Consider the following 14,609-nt stretch of genomic DNA (forward strand, 5'->3'; position numbering starts at 1 on the left):
GGGGAAACCCCTGATTGGCACAAAGTGGGTAAAGAAAGAGAAAAGGTCCCTTGCCTCAGACTGCTTCTCCTTGGCTGGCCACAGGCTTACAACAGGACCTCGGTCCTTTACTTGTATAACATCGCTCATGTTGATACAATTTCTCAGCTCGATCACTTTTTCCATCCAGTAAATGTCAGTCATCCCATGATCCGAGAAAAGAATGACATTCAGGTCATTCTGCAGGCCCTTGTCCTGTCAAGATAGTAAAGACTGTGATTGCAGCTTGGGAAAAATACACAATGCACTTCCCATTTTCAGTTCGGTAAGCAGATTCACCATTCCTGCCATGCTGATAGAAGAAAATGTGCTGTGGGGGAATAATCCCTTCACCATTCCAAGCTTAAAAGGGGCTGATATCAAATAACATTCTAGTCTTGATTCAGAGAAAATTGCACTTAAGTTGAAATAAATGGGTCTAGTTAGAGATGGAATATACATGCTATACAGTGGTACCTTGGGTTAAGTACTTAATTCGTTCCAGAGGTCCGTTCTTAACCTGAAACTGTTCTTAACCTGAAGCACCACTTTAGCTAATGGGGCCTCCTGCTGCCGCCGCACCGCCGCAGCACGATTTCTGTTCTTATCCTGAAGCAAAGTTCTTAACCTGAAGCACTATTTCTGGGTTAGTGGAGTCTGTAACCTGAAGCGTATGTAATCTGAAGCGTATGTAACCCGAGGTACCACTGTACACTGTGATCAGGATGCAACCATTGAGTGTAAGGGCCCTTCCAGATGTGCTGTTTTTTGGGTAGGATTCATTCCTATACTGGCAAATTCAGGTTGCGCAGTTAAAGTTGGTGTGGCAGTCTTGCACAGTCAACCCACTTCCCACAAAAAGCTTGGGCTTTGGGGGATAAGGAAAGTGATGGAGAAATGGACTGAATTGTTTGATGCAGCATCATACAGCCTTCCTGCAAACAATTCAGAATTCAATAAATAGCCAAAACTGTCTAGCCTCCCTGCAAACTTTCCACAAACAAATCAAGGTGCAAGTACAATAAACAGGTAATGTGGAAATGACCTAAGTCTCTGCATCCCCGCCCTCATTCTTGGTGCCAATGGCTGGAAGCGGTAGAGATTTACAATTTGATGTTCCAAACCATCATCATCATCATCAATTCAATTTATATCCTGCCCTTTATCAAACGATCCCAGGGTAGTGTACATCATTAAGAACACATTTTACAGAGCATCAATAATAAAAACATAATAAAAAGCATAACAGGCAGCATAATAATAAAATGATCACAATAACAGTCATCCCCTCACCCAGTTTTAACAGGCCTTAGATTATTTAATGGCTAAAGGCCTGGGTAAAGAGGAATGTTTTTATCTGGTGCCTAAAGATATGTAATGATGGTGCAAGGCAAACCTCTCTGAGTGAATACTTGTGCAACTACACATTCCTACCAGAGCAGGGATCATTTGCCAGAGGAAGGCTGGTTTTGGTGGGTTCCCTGTGGCTGCACAATAAATATTCCCTCAGAAGTAGCACAATGAGAGATTAACATCTGCTTCTGCTGTTAGTCACAACTAAGTTACTGCCCTCTTGGTTTGCAGACTAACTTTCTCTGATTCTTTATAGTTTCTTTAAAATATAACCATGTCTTGCCAAGCTAAATCGAGTAGTCTATGGACTAGCATAAAATGAGGAGCAGCAGGAACAACACCATAAAACCCTTTTGCTACTTGCACTCATTCTAACCTCCTGAGCAGTATTTTATATGTGTAGGTCTTGAAATATTGGAGTGCTGGTGGATTTAATGTTCAGATGGATACAAGGTTGCAAGCTATGAAAGGCTTTTAAAGATCCAAGAGATCCAAGAGAATAACCTTGCAGTTATTGCAGAATCAATTAAATTTGCTTCCACCTTCCCACACTGATGAGCAGGCAGGCTGCAGTTTTATCTTGCTAGCTCATGCTTATTGTATGCTGTAATCTGGATGACGTGAATCAATCTGTTATGCGTGCTAAATGCGTTTACTACATTTATCAGGTAAAGGTAAAGGGACCCCTGATCATTAGGACTCTGGGGTTGCGGCGCTCATCTTGCTTTAGTGGCCAAGGGAGCCGGCGTACAGCTTTTGGGTCATGTGGCCAGCATGACTAAGCCGCTTCTGGCGAGCCAGAGCCGCACACGGAAACGCTGTTTACCTTCCCGCTAGTAAGCGGTCGCTATTTATCTACTTGCACCCGAGAGTGCTTTCGAACTGCTAGGTTGGCAGGCGCTGGGACTGAACAGCAGGAGCGCACCCCGCCACGGGGATTCGAACCGCCGACCTTACGATCGGCAAGCCCTAGGCGCTGAGGCTTTAACCCACAGCGCCACCCGCGTCCCACTACATTTATTACATAGCTGCAAAATGTCAGTGGATGCCAAGAAAGCAAAACAGAGCAGTCCTTGCCCACTGATTTTCTAGTTTAATATGGTAGATTTAATCATTCTTTGAGGGAACATGTGAATCTATGTACCCAGTCACCCCAATGTTTCACATTCAAGACTTCAGACAGAGGCTTCTCCCAGTTCTGCTCAGTGCTCAAATGGCAGGGGAGTGGGCAAATAGATTCTTCCCCCTTTCCTTTTTATGATGACTCCTTTAGTGGCTAGTTGGAAAGCACGATTTGGCCTAAATGGGGTTGGTGGCTGAGGAAGGGTTGTAGATGTTACAATTGAAGGTGCCTGATACTGAGCCTGAGGACTTGGGTAATTTAAGGGCCCTGAAGACAGGCACTTAGTGTCCCTTTTAACTTGGAAGAGGTGGAGCATACAAACTGACAATCCTCTCACTTTCTCACCAAATTTATTGGGTACTCCGTGCATACATTGGCATTCTGACTTTGCTATGGTGGCAGTGGGCCCTCAGCTTACCTTGGAGCTCTGACGAAACTGGTTTTCTTCACTATCTGGAGCCAGCCGTTTGGGAACCATTGCAAGCACAGCATATACTATTCCCTTTATTTCCTTGTGTGTAAGCGGTAGCAGTGTTTATGCATTTTATGACATCACATCCAGCAATGGCCACCTTCACATCCAGCAATGGCTAAGAGTACAGCAAGTGTACCCTGTCACATTTGAAGCAGTTACATGCATTGATTTGATCACAAGTACCTATGACTCACATCTGGAACAGGTACAATGTGTGTTACCATTTCAAACGATGTGTAGATGTATATATAAGGTGTGATGAAACCTTTGATGAACAGCTACAAAGAATGTTTAACAAAGATAAGGAAAGGGCTGTGGGGCAATTAACAGACCCCGTAGCCTCTAAGTAACACTAACCTTGATAAGCTTTGTCATATTGTGCAATACGTTATCCACTGCTTTTAAGGCATTCTTCCTCTGAATAGATGAGGGACCGTAGTGATGACCTTCTACATCAATCCGTTCATAATACACTGCTGCCATATCCGCTCTGCCCCTTCTAGAGTGGCAACACCACAGAAGAGTTAGGTGTAAAACAAGTATAGTATGCTACTATTTTGAAGCATCTTTCAGAATCAACACTAAGACTTGGATTTTTTCATGCTATGTGCAGCTAAGTGTTGCAGACAGAAAAGGCGCAGGCCATTCTTTTTAATTCCTCTACATTCCTGAATTTGCTAATTTGCCTCTTCCTCCCCTCATTGGACCATTGTTTCTTATATTGTAAGCCATTTTTTTATACCCTAAATGTTTTGTCCAAAAGACAGTTTATAGATATAGTCAACAAGTAAATAGGCCGTTCCAAGTGGAGCTGCTTCGGAACTAATGGTAAAGTTCACACAACCAGTTTTTATGGTGTAATGACAGTCTGTGTTGATGCTTTCAGTGGCTTTTAGCATGCCGAACTAATCTTCAGAATACTGTACATTGGGAAGACAGTTGTATAAATAGGTACAAATCTTCATTTGGAAAGTGCTACATTCATAACCATTATTGACTTCTTCCTCTTTCCCCATCTGTGTGTGTCTGTGTGTCAAATTTAACTGGAGATGAAAACAAAGAGGGAGCTGAGGGAAACATTGTTGGTCTTTGCCGTATTTCCCCCCCTCATCTGCCACCCCCTCCCCGAATTATCTCAATTAAGGGTCCTTTCTCGCATCTCCCATAATGCAGAAAACCAAAATGAATTACCTTTGTTATAATATCATGCTGCTACTCTTATGGGGAAGAAGGTTTTACTCCTCAGATTAGAGAAATAAATAAAACATTTGATTACTTTACCTCAGAAGCTCAATAGCACTATATACAGCATTGGAGAAATTGCCATCTGTTGGAACACTATAATATGGTAGGCAGTAGGTAGGTCGAATTCCAAGGATTTCAACTTCACACCCTAAAGCAAAGTGTTTAATTAGTTTAATTCAGCTTCCGAATTTTGAATTACGAATTTAAATAATGTCATCAATATTTAGATAGGGATGGATATATTGAAAGGGACTCTTAACTCTTAGATTGAGATATACCAGCCTGCACCAGTGAAGTTCTGCTTTTGCACCAGGACTTCCTCTTTCTCTCCTCCCCCTGCACTCCCCTAAAATATCCAGGGCACCCTGTAAACATCCGTCTTGAAACCCAAAATCTGAAAATAAAAAATGTTGACCTTAGACATGAATTCTGTATATTCCTGGTATGTTCCCAAAAGAAAAGGGCTAATTTTGAACATTCAGAACTGGAATCTGAAGGATTTGCAGCCATTTTGGTTAGCTGCTTGTTAGAATTAAACTATTTTAAAATTCAACCGTTTTTTCTCAGATAAAAACTCTTAATTTTATTCAAAAATCAGTTTTGTTTGTATAGGACTAATCAGTTACACTGCTCCATATTACAATAAATTAAGAACAGCAATAGTCTAGAATCAAAAATACTTTTACCAAATATTTTGTATTCAAATGTGCAAAACCTCTTTCTGGAACTGAAATGTTGAATCTCTTTCCCCACAGGATCTTATGAAAGCATTTTACACCAATTAACTTTCCGTCACCTCAAACCTTTCCCAGAAAAAATGCACTGATTTGAGTCCTAGAAGCTTGTGGCAACTCCTAAAGGGGGGAACGTGAGCTCTGAACACAGGAGAACCATGTTTTAGTATTAATATTTATAGCTGCTCTGCTTAGCAACAAAAAACACAAGCAATTTAGTTTTTCATAACCCAGACACCCTGAAATCATAGTTCTGTAATATGTATTTCCTCGAATAGTCCCAGGAGAGTCAAACAAAAGGAGGAATGAGGGGAAATGGTGGTGGCATTGGAGAAAACAAGTATTGTGGGAAGTCTTACACTGACGAATCTGAAGAAGTGCGCATGCACACGAAAGCTCATACCAATGACAAACTTAGTTGGTCTCTAAGGTGCTACTGGAAGGAATTTTTTTATTTTATTTTTATTTTGTTTTGACTATGGCAGACCAACACGGCTACCTACCTGTAATTAGAACTGAGGCATGTCAGATGCCCTCTATATAAGTAATGAATTACATGCTTTCAAAATTTATGTGTTATCTAGTAACTACTAGTTCTCAGCAGCTGCCCTAAGAGGCCAGGTATTGATGGTCCTCGTAGCATTTTCTGCTCTTTAAGTAATTGTTTGGGTTTCTATTATTGTTCTTTTTCCACTTTCAGGTCCTTTTTTTTTTTTTTTTGCTGCATTTTACTATGTCCGTCTGACCTATAGAGAGCTTCATAAAGCACATTTTCCTAAACTTTAAAACCCACCTGAACATGAGTCTTAGTTCTATGGCATTGTGTATTTCCTCCTTGCCAGCAGGTAGAAACGGTGAGCAAAAGCATGATTTTGTAAAGCATAGCTTGGTGAGCTCTAAGGCTGAAGACCAATTTTTCAAAATCATAGTACAGGTACACAGTCATTATTCTCCATTGAGCATGCACACATTTTTGTCCCACCATCATCATCTCTAATCAGGCAGGTTCTGCAGCTTCTGAAACTACAAAAATCTCCAAAACCAGTCAACAGAGGGGATGAGAGCCTACACAAAGGGCTATTCCCTTTGCTTAGTACAACTAACTGCAAAGGCCGTCTGCAGCCTGTCTGATTGCTCTGCCTATATCTCTTTTGGTATTTAGACCATTTAACTACCCCAGTTGCACTATTTTGTATTATAGTAGTAGTAGGTATCGTATTATATAGTAAGGTCCTGTTTAAGCCTTTAAAAACTTCTATTTCATTTCACTTTCTTATATATAGTATTCTGCATCTTTATATGTTTGACACAGAGACTTGAACCTCTATCGTTTTCCAATTGTATATCTAAACATTGGTTTAGCAGTTGTATGCCGAATGTCATAACACAACTCTTTTAAAGGTTTCCAGATTGCTGCAAATGGTCTGGGAAATGTCTTGATCAGAAGGAGAGGGGTAAAAGGAATGGAATTTGTGGTTTTGTGCTTTAGATTTTTAAAATTCACTAGTGACATGGTCATTCAACTTTAGTTGAAGTAAACACATCCATATTCTTATAAACAAACTGAGCAGCTGCATAGTCACTTCAAAATGTTATTTGACATGACCTTAAATCAAGTTTTGAAAAAGATGAGAGGATTGTAACGTTTTATCAATAATAATCGGGAGCTCAAAAGCGGTCAATTTATTTGCATGGTTCTTTCACAACAGTATCAGTGATCCACAAAAGTGTTGATGCACAGATGTTAGTTATGTCATGTATTCTGAGATACCATGTGCTCTGAGGCATATAGTTGTTCAAGTTTAACAAATATTCTGACTAGACTGTATGACTTTAGACTGCAGGTGAGTGGTTCCAATGGTTCAGAACCATGATATACACCTGGCACAATACAGTCTTCTTCCCAACTCCTGCTGTGCTCATCCATGGTCCATTCTGGGCCAAGCATGGGCAAGGAAGTGTTCCCAGGTTGTAGCATTAGTTCCATGGAACTGTCATCTTTAAGAGCAAACGATAGTATTTTCTTGTGTACATTGCAAAGTCAGGTACAGATATGTTCTAAGGGGCTCCACTGTTTCTGTGGAGTTTCCTTCCTCTTCAGACTCAACCATTTTTGAGCTTTTAGCATTTTTAGATGCCTTAGATTTTTATGCCTTGTTTTGGGTGGCTTTCAAATACAGGAGATTTTAATTAAGCATTCTGCAGTATTTAAAATGTTAATGCTTATTTTGTCCTAATTGTTTTAATCAGGGAATAATTTAAAATGTTGCTGCCTAACTTGAGGGTGTCTAACCATTGAAATAGACACATTAATTGAGTGCAATTTAACTTTTGAAGATAAAATCCTCCAGTAATTAATAGTTTCTGCAGTTTTAAAACTTAGTTCAGAATCTGTTTTCTGATTACGAAATGATTCATGTTTTAAAATTTATCGAACGACTTTAATTCTTTATTATGCTGTACAAGTATTTATAAAAATTGGACAGGCTGACATTGTCAAACAATCATTTGGGAATTATCATAAGATGAGATTCCATTTGGATGGATTTGAAGAACATCTGACAGCAATAGCAATTTGTGTGCAAGGCTTAACGGGCTGTGATAGTTTAGCTGTTCATCAGGTTTCCTATTTAAGAAAGGAAGAATGGCTTGGCTTGTTTCTCTGCCTGTCAGAATTGAGCAAATGCCAACTTGTATTGTCATTATTGCTATTATTATTATTATTGTATCTGTCTGTTGCTGAGACACTGCCCTTTCTGTTGAATGATCTTATGCAGTATTGTATGAGGGGAGACGTGACTAAGTGCATACGTGGTAAGATGAGATGAATTAGCATAGAACATGAATGAGTAGTTCAGCTGCCTCATTGGCATTCTCTGTGCACAAACAAACAGAGTCCTGCACATATATCAAAGTGGGCACACACATAAGGAGCAACAGTAAACTATTGCCATTACAAAAGCAGTATTAACGTGGGACTCCATTTGTAGAAATAAAGCATAATATCCAGTGAGTATATCTCAAGAGTTTTGTCAATAGTTCCACATTCAATGTTACCTCCAAAGCGAAAGTGGTTTGTGGGTTTAGCAAAACTAGTGACTGACTAGGAAATACACCAATATATCCTGGGGTGCCCATGAATCTCTGGGTTATGGATGCCAATTTTTAATGGAAAAGGGGAATTGTTAAACTTTGCATATATTTGCATGTTGGCATTCCAGATACATAAGAGGCATGGCCTGATACATTGACAATGTTGATCAACATACTGCTCTTATTGGAAAACGTATTAGAAAACATTCATTGAAATAAATATGCTTTTTGCCTAATGAACAGAATTAACCGAATACTATTTTGGTGAGATTAATATCAAAAGTTTGCAGCTCAAATGTTAGGATCCATTTATATATGATAGAACATCTGTTGGTGACTGTAGGTAAGTGCTAACATGGTTCTCAAGGCAGCTACACTAAGCAGCTGACATATGCAGGTCTTTTTTTCAGGGGGAACTCACAGGAGTTCAGTTCTGGCATCTCTCAGGTGGACGCCATTGCTATTCTAAGAGAACAAGGGTGGTGTTAGTGGTGAGTTCTGGCACCTCTTTCTCTTGAAAAAATAGCACATATGTATTTTCTAGATTAAACGATTTGCAAATTGCAGTCAAGGTGAAGATACTCCTGTGCATCTTTCTCATATGACATCCAATATCCCACAGTATTGTTGTCCTGGTTGTGGCTGCACCGCTCCAATCCCTGCCCAGTTGTGCACAGGATTCCAGGTGTCTTGGCCCTCAACCATGGTCTGTGCTCCTTTGGGGAATTGAAGACGTGGTGGAGGCTGTCGTAACTTTAAGAAATACTATTTATTCACATATTTACACCTGAATTTAGATGGTGGGAGTCCAAATATTGCAGCATGGTCGTCTCGAGAGGGGCTCGTTCCCCATAGCAGTGCAGCACTGAAGTCTAATGCATATCTTCCAGCTTGCCTTCAGCCAGGATCATTCTGGCTGAAGCCAGGATCATTCTGCCTTTTCTCAGCTATCCCAAGCCTTGAACCAAAGGCCCAAAATATTCCGGTGCCATCATACCCAGTTACCCTGGTAGCCTCAGGGCAGGTGGGAAGGTGGGAAGTTACCTTGCATTGCCAATGGTCCTCAGTGGCCCTGTACTGTTTCTTAATGGCCCTTGCTAGGCCAGATTGATTTCTGCATAGGCTAGCCCAGGAATTCATCCACAGCTGTTGTTTTCCCTTCATATCCCAAATAATCAAAATCCTACCATTTATTAATTTCTAGCTCCCCCCCACCAGCCTATAACAATTTATAGATAGCTAAGAATAGGTGTTGCCATCCGCTTAAAGGCTTCCTCATGTGCAGAAGTGTGTACCCTGCAGTATACTACCCCCAGAATCGGAGGCACTTTGCCTCTGAGTACTGGTTACCATGGAACAACAGTGAGAGGTAGCTGTGGGCCATTTGTCCTGCTTGCATGCCCTCCATAGATACACAAGTTCCCTTAGGCTGACAATGTACGAAATAGGATACTGGTTTAGATGGGGTTTTGGATTAATTCAGAAGGGTTCTTATTCCATTCTTAGTCTTACTATGCTAGAAGAGAAAGCAATAAGTGGACCAGTTTCAGTTCCCATCTGCTTGACTTTCCTTGCTGGTTGGTGGTATTTTAGCTTTTTAAACAGAGTCTTCTGGTTGCTGTGCGTTGGGTCAGAGCCAGAGCGATCGATCTTGAGGTTGCATTTAGAGCAGTTAAAAAGTAGAACATGTAATGTTAGTCAGCAATTTTAAGAAGTGCAGAATTCAGCAACACTCACCAGGCCAATAGTACATGAAGACTTTCCTCTGTGCTTTCATCATAGTGACCCACAAGGGCTCTGATCCATTCCACCAAAGAGGCAGCAGGCTCTCTTGATTCACGCCGATATCAAAAGACATATTTGTACTTGCATCCCACATGTAGTTCCCAGTCATTTGATGGACATTGCAGTGGCGACCTAGAAGGTAAGAGGATTGCTTTATAGCCTCACTTCTCAGTTATGTTTAGCAGTCATAACACCCCCATACCCATTTCAAGGCCCTGTGGAAGTAGAATAAAGTCTCACTTCTCTCTCGTAGACTTAGAGGGCACTAGATAAAGAATTACTCCAGCTCAAATCTTGCAAATAAGTAATGAATGTAAAGATGCAGTTTTGAAGAAAAGTATCTATTATTGTGCACCCCCAGAAGAGCTGCAGAAGTCATGCTCCCTTTCTAGTATGGATGAATGAAATTACTGGTAAAACATCATCAAGTTGTATTGTCATAAGCCACCTAGACTGGCATTTGATATCATGCAAAATAGGGAGAGGAAAGTTTAAGTTGTATTGACTTAGTGTGAAGAAGATGCAAAGAGAAATTTCATGATTTCTTCGCTTGCAGATTGTGGGGCAGATGTACATGTCAACGTGCTCAAACGGAACGAGCTGTCAGTCTTGCCCCTCCCCTAATGTTGAAGATCGGCTGCCCACCTTTTACTGTTTTTATTTTAAGGGTCACCTATGCAAGCACCTGGGACGCGGGTGGCGCTGTGGGTAAAAGCCTCAGCGCCTAGGGCTTGCCAATCGAAAGGTCGGCGGTTCGAATCCCCGCGGCGGGGTGCGCTCCCGCTGTTCGGTCCCAGCGCCTGCCAACCTAGCAGTTCAAAAGCACTCCCGGGTGCAAGTAGATAAATAGGGACCGCTTACTAGCAGGAAGGTAAACGGCGTTCCGTGTGTGGCTCTGGCTCGCCAGAGCAGCGATGTCACGCTGGCCACGTGACCCGGAAGTGTCTCCGGACAGCGCTGGCCCCCGGCCTCTTGAGTGAGATGGGCGCACAACCCTAGAGTCTGTCAAGACTGGCCCGTACGGGCAGGGGTACCTTTACCTTTACCTTTATGCAAGCACCTGTTCTCTACTGCTCCTTCTTGTTCAATGGAAACATTATAAGAATAATGGTAAACTTATTCAAGGAATGAGTGTGTGACATGCAAATTAAAAATAATAATAATGGCACTGAACCCTATTTAGAAAAAGTAAATTGGATGGAAAGCCAGCGCCAATGCTTTTCTTCCCATGTATGAGCAATTCTTCGACATTTAAGACCTCAGATCTCTTGGCTGCTACAGAGCACCCATGGAAATGTAAGTTATCTTTAAAAATCATACCACAGAATGAAACTAGAATCCAAGCAGTAAAATGTAAATATAAAACCAATTATGATTTGGGCAGGGGGAGTAGTAGCAGGCATCACGTATTTCTCCCAAACATGATGGAACGGAACAGGAATATTTTCAATAATTTTGTTCCATTTAACAAAGATATTACATAGCTGGATGTTCTACATTTACGTGGAGAAGTCATTACTCCATAAGCCTCACCTCTATCTCAACAAATTTCTGTCAGTTGCAAAGCAGGGATGATTCATCTGTTGTGGGGCTTTACATGTGGCATAGTGTTTGTTACCTGATTGTTTAAGCCTTCATAGGTAAGCCCTAACAGCTTTATAAATAAATACCAGCACCTTCTGCCAAACTTGGGTGCAAACTGGCAAATGCTGGAAAGGAAAGAAAGATTATATGCAAGGTTGGCCCAAGACAGCTTGCTGTCTGAAGTACTGCAGGTGATCACAAATAAGTTGAGATGCACAGCATCAAAGACTTGTCAAATAATTTTTCCACCTAAGGCATAAAATAAAAATTAAAAATCCCATAAGTGCTTCTACCTGTCCCCAGAAGTAATATAAAAAATAAATAACTATTTTCTGCCCTTCAGGATACCAAAATCAACTGCCTGAGGTGACTTCCTCACCCTTCCTAATGGTAGGGCTGAATCTGCCAGAAAGCAGTAACATCTGAACAGTTTTCAAGGCCAGTCCCATGTAATAGATTTGTCACCAGATAGCGAACAAATTATCATATTCTCTTCCCCCCAGTTTCTTTCATAATTAAGTATTAACTGGACTCATTTTAGGTCATAACAGATATATTATTGAAGATTTAGGTAGGCAAAAATTACTGCACAATAAATTGCTATGCAAAACATTGTTAACAGTAATAACTGGATATTCATAACCTCCCTTGCTGTATTTAACTACCCATTGTTGTGGCTCACTGTTTTTGTAGACACAGAGGAGGCATTGTAGCTGATTAAAACCATATAATAACAATACTTGATATTTTTCTTTTCAGAGCATTTCACATCCCTGTAAGATGGGTCACTATCATTATCCTTATATTAAATGTGGTATTTTATTGTAGGTGATAATAAAAAATGTTTTAAACAAGCAAACACAGTTGAAGGGCTGAGACAATAAGAATTTCCCTAAGCCTTCCCCATCTCTCTATGAAAATTTTTGTGTTTTTAGGAGTACTTGTGCAGTTCATGGAAGTGATCACAGAAGCTAGCTGTGTGATTTGTAGCATAGTCAGTACAGTATGTTGAAATGAGTGGTGTAATCACCACTCAGTTCTGGATTATCCCTTTTACTTTTAGGCATTTGTTATCATATTTTGTTATGTTCTACAGTGGTACCTCAGGTTAAGTACTTAATTCGTTCCGGAGGTGCATTCTTAACCTGAAACTGTTCTTAACCTGAAGCACCACTTTAGCTAATGGAGCCTCCTGCTGCCGTCACGCCACCGGAGCACAATTTCTGTTCTCATCCTGAAGCAAAGTTCTTAATCTGAGGTAATATTTCTGGGTTAGTGGAGTCTGTAACCTGAAGCGTCTGTAACCTGAAGCGTATGTAATCCGAGGTACCACTGTATATGGGAATAAGACCTCAAATATGTAGGAATCTGCTTGCTGCAATTGATCTAACCTTCTGTCAACAGTTGCCATGTCTTTCTACAATTGACCAAAAATTTCACAACAACTTTCTAAACCAGGGGCAAGCAACCTAAGGGCCGCGAGCTGGATGTGGCCCAATTGCCTTCTCAAACCGGCCCATGGACGGTCCAGGAATCAGCGTGTTTTTACAGGAGTAGAATGTGTGCTTTTATTTAAAATGCATCTCTGGGTTATTTGTGGGGCATAGGAATTCATTCATATTTTTTTTCAAAATATAGTCTGGCCCCCCACATGGTCTGAGGGATGGTGGACCGGCCCACGGCTGAAAAAGGTTGCTGACCTCTGTTCTGAACCATTGGGGGGGGGGAGAGATCCCACTGGAGCATCCCATCACCACATTCCCTATCTAACTTCAGCACCAACAGTCTCTCCTTGCTCTTAGAAAAGTACTTTTTCACGCATCTTCCTGCTGCTGTAACCTTCCTGATTACACTTCATTGCCTCTGACAAGCTTCACATGCCGGGGAGTTCCCGTCTTCTAGCATCAGTCAGCCCAGATGTAATGCAGCGTAGGTTAAAGAGCTATTGACCCCCTTATAGAAAACAGGGGAAAGTACTTCCATGTTACTTTCTGTATAGCACATCGGGTCTCTGGATGCTTGCCCCGCTCAAAACTGTTCATTTGCTGCTCCCTTACTAGAGATGATAATCTTCTCTGGCAGTGCAGTGCGGTGGGGGGAATTTTAACAGCAATGGACTTTTAAAGGTAGAGGGCTAGAAAATGGAATTAAGAAATGTTTCTATATTTGCAAATTATGTTTGCACACCTGTGAATATTTATGATTCAGGGAACCTGCATCCCTATTTGTTTGTTTACAGACTGCCCGATAACACAGTAGGCAACTTACTTTTTATTTGCTCCTGTTGTTATATTGTATTACAAGTGCAAGAAAAATCCCAAAAACCCACAGCAAATAGAACAAGTCTATGCTGATGTGATAACCCTTGATGGCTGGGGTTAATGAGAACTGTAGTCCAAAGTAGCTAGAGTGTTTGAAGAAGGCCGAACTACACAATTAAAAAAACTAAACAGTAGAGGAATACAACTCCATAGCATTAAACAAATTAAAAACACATAGCAGAAGAATAAAAATGCACAGAGCTAAAGCCATACTTAACCACCACAAAAATTATCAGGTCTGGGACAGCAGGAGTCTTTGATTGGCATTTACCAGAGTGTTTCACTAATGACTACAGACTTGGGGCTATAGTCACAACAAACATGTACCAGTCGTGGTTTTCCTGAAAGATCCTTCTTTGTACAGAATCCGGGTGGCCAACAATTAAGGCAAGAGTGGACCTTGCTCAGTTAAAATATATTAAAAGAATTGCCACTGTGCCAGCTGAGTGTTTTCCTGCAATTGGGTGATAACCAACTCTGGAAAGCAGTGTGTCAAACTGTTTTAGACTATTATTTTTCCCCAAAACTGAGCTCTGCTTTGACCTTGAGTAAGTGTGTTGACTAAGGGAATGGTCCAGAAGGGACCTGCAACTAACTAGGAACACCAAAATTTCACCTTGGTACCCACTCCTGATAAAAGCATTTTAGTGTTAGTTATGCCTTTATTGAGCTACATTTCCAGACTTAGCTAGATCACTCCCCCTCACCTTTTCTACAAACAATCCTTGTCTTCCTGTACCTAATAATTTTGGAACTTTCACCACTTTGGAACTAACCTAAGTTTTGTTGCCTGTGTTTCCTGAATGCTGCATGGAAAAGCACACGAATCTGACCTTGGAAAAGTTTGTAAGTAAACTGTTTTTAACTTACCAAACATT

The 14,609-nt window shown here is 40.9% G+C and overlaps 1 protein-coding gene across 1 annotated transcript in view; it reads right to left on the reverse strand.

Annotated features, from left to right (window-relative positions):
• The window catches only part of ENPP6 (ectonucleotide pyrophosphatase/phosphodiesterase 6), a 27,584-nt gene that overhangs the window by 9,662 nt on the left and 3,313 nt on the right, over positions 1-14,609 (reverse strand). Inside the window, exons 2-5 of the mRNA XM_083458392.1 lie at positions 9,779-9,958; positions 4,251-4,362; positions 3,327-3,468; positions 55-234 (exon numbers count right to left, since the gene is read on the reverse strand). Coding sequence (XP_083314518.1) covers positions 55-234; positions 3,327-3,468; positions 4,251-4,362; positions 9,779-9,958 — 614 coding nt within the window. The remainder of the gene's footprint in view (positions 1-54; positions 235-3,326; positions 3,469-4,250; positions 4,363-9,778; positions 9,959-14,609) is intronic.

This window comes from Podarcis tiliguerta (genome assembly GCF_965153285.1).
Source record: "Podarcis tiliguerta genome assembly, chromosome: 9".
NCBI classification, from domain to species: domain Eukaryota; kingdom Metazoa; phylum Chordata; class Lepidosauria; order Squamata; family Lacertidae; genus Podarcis; species Podarcis tiliguerta.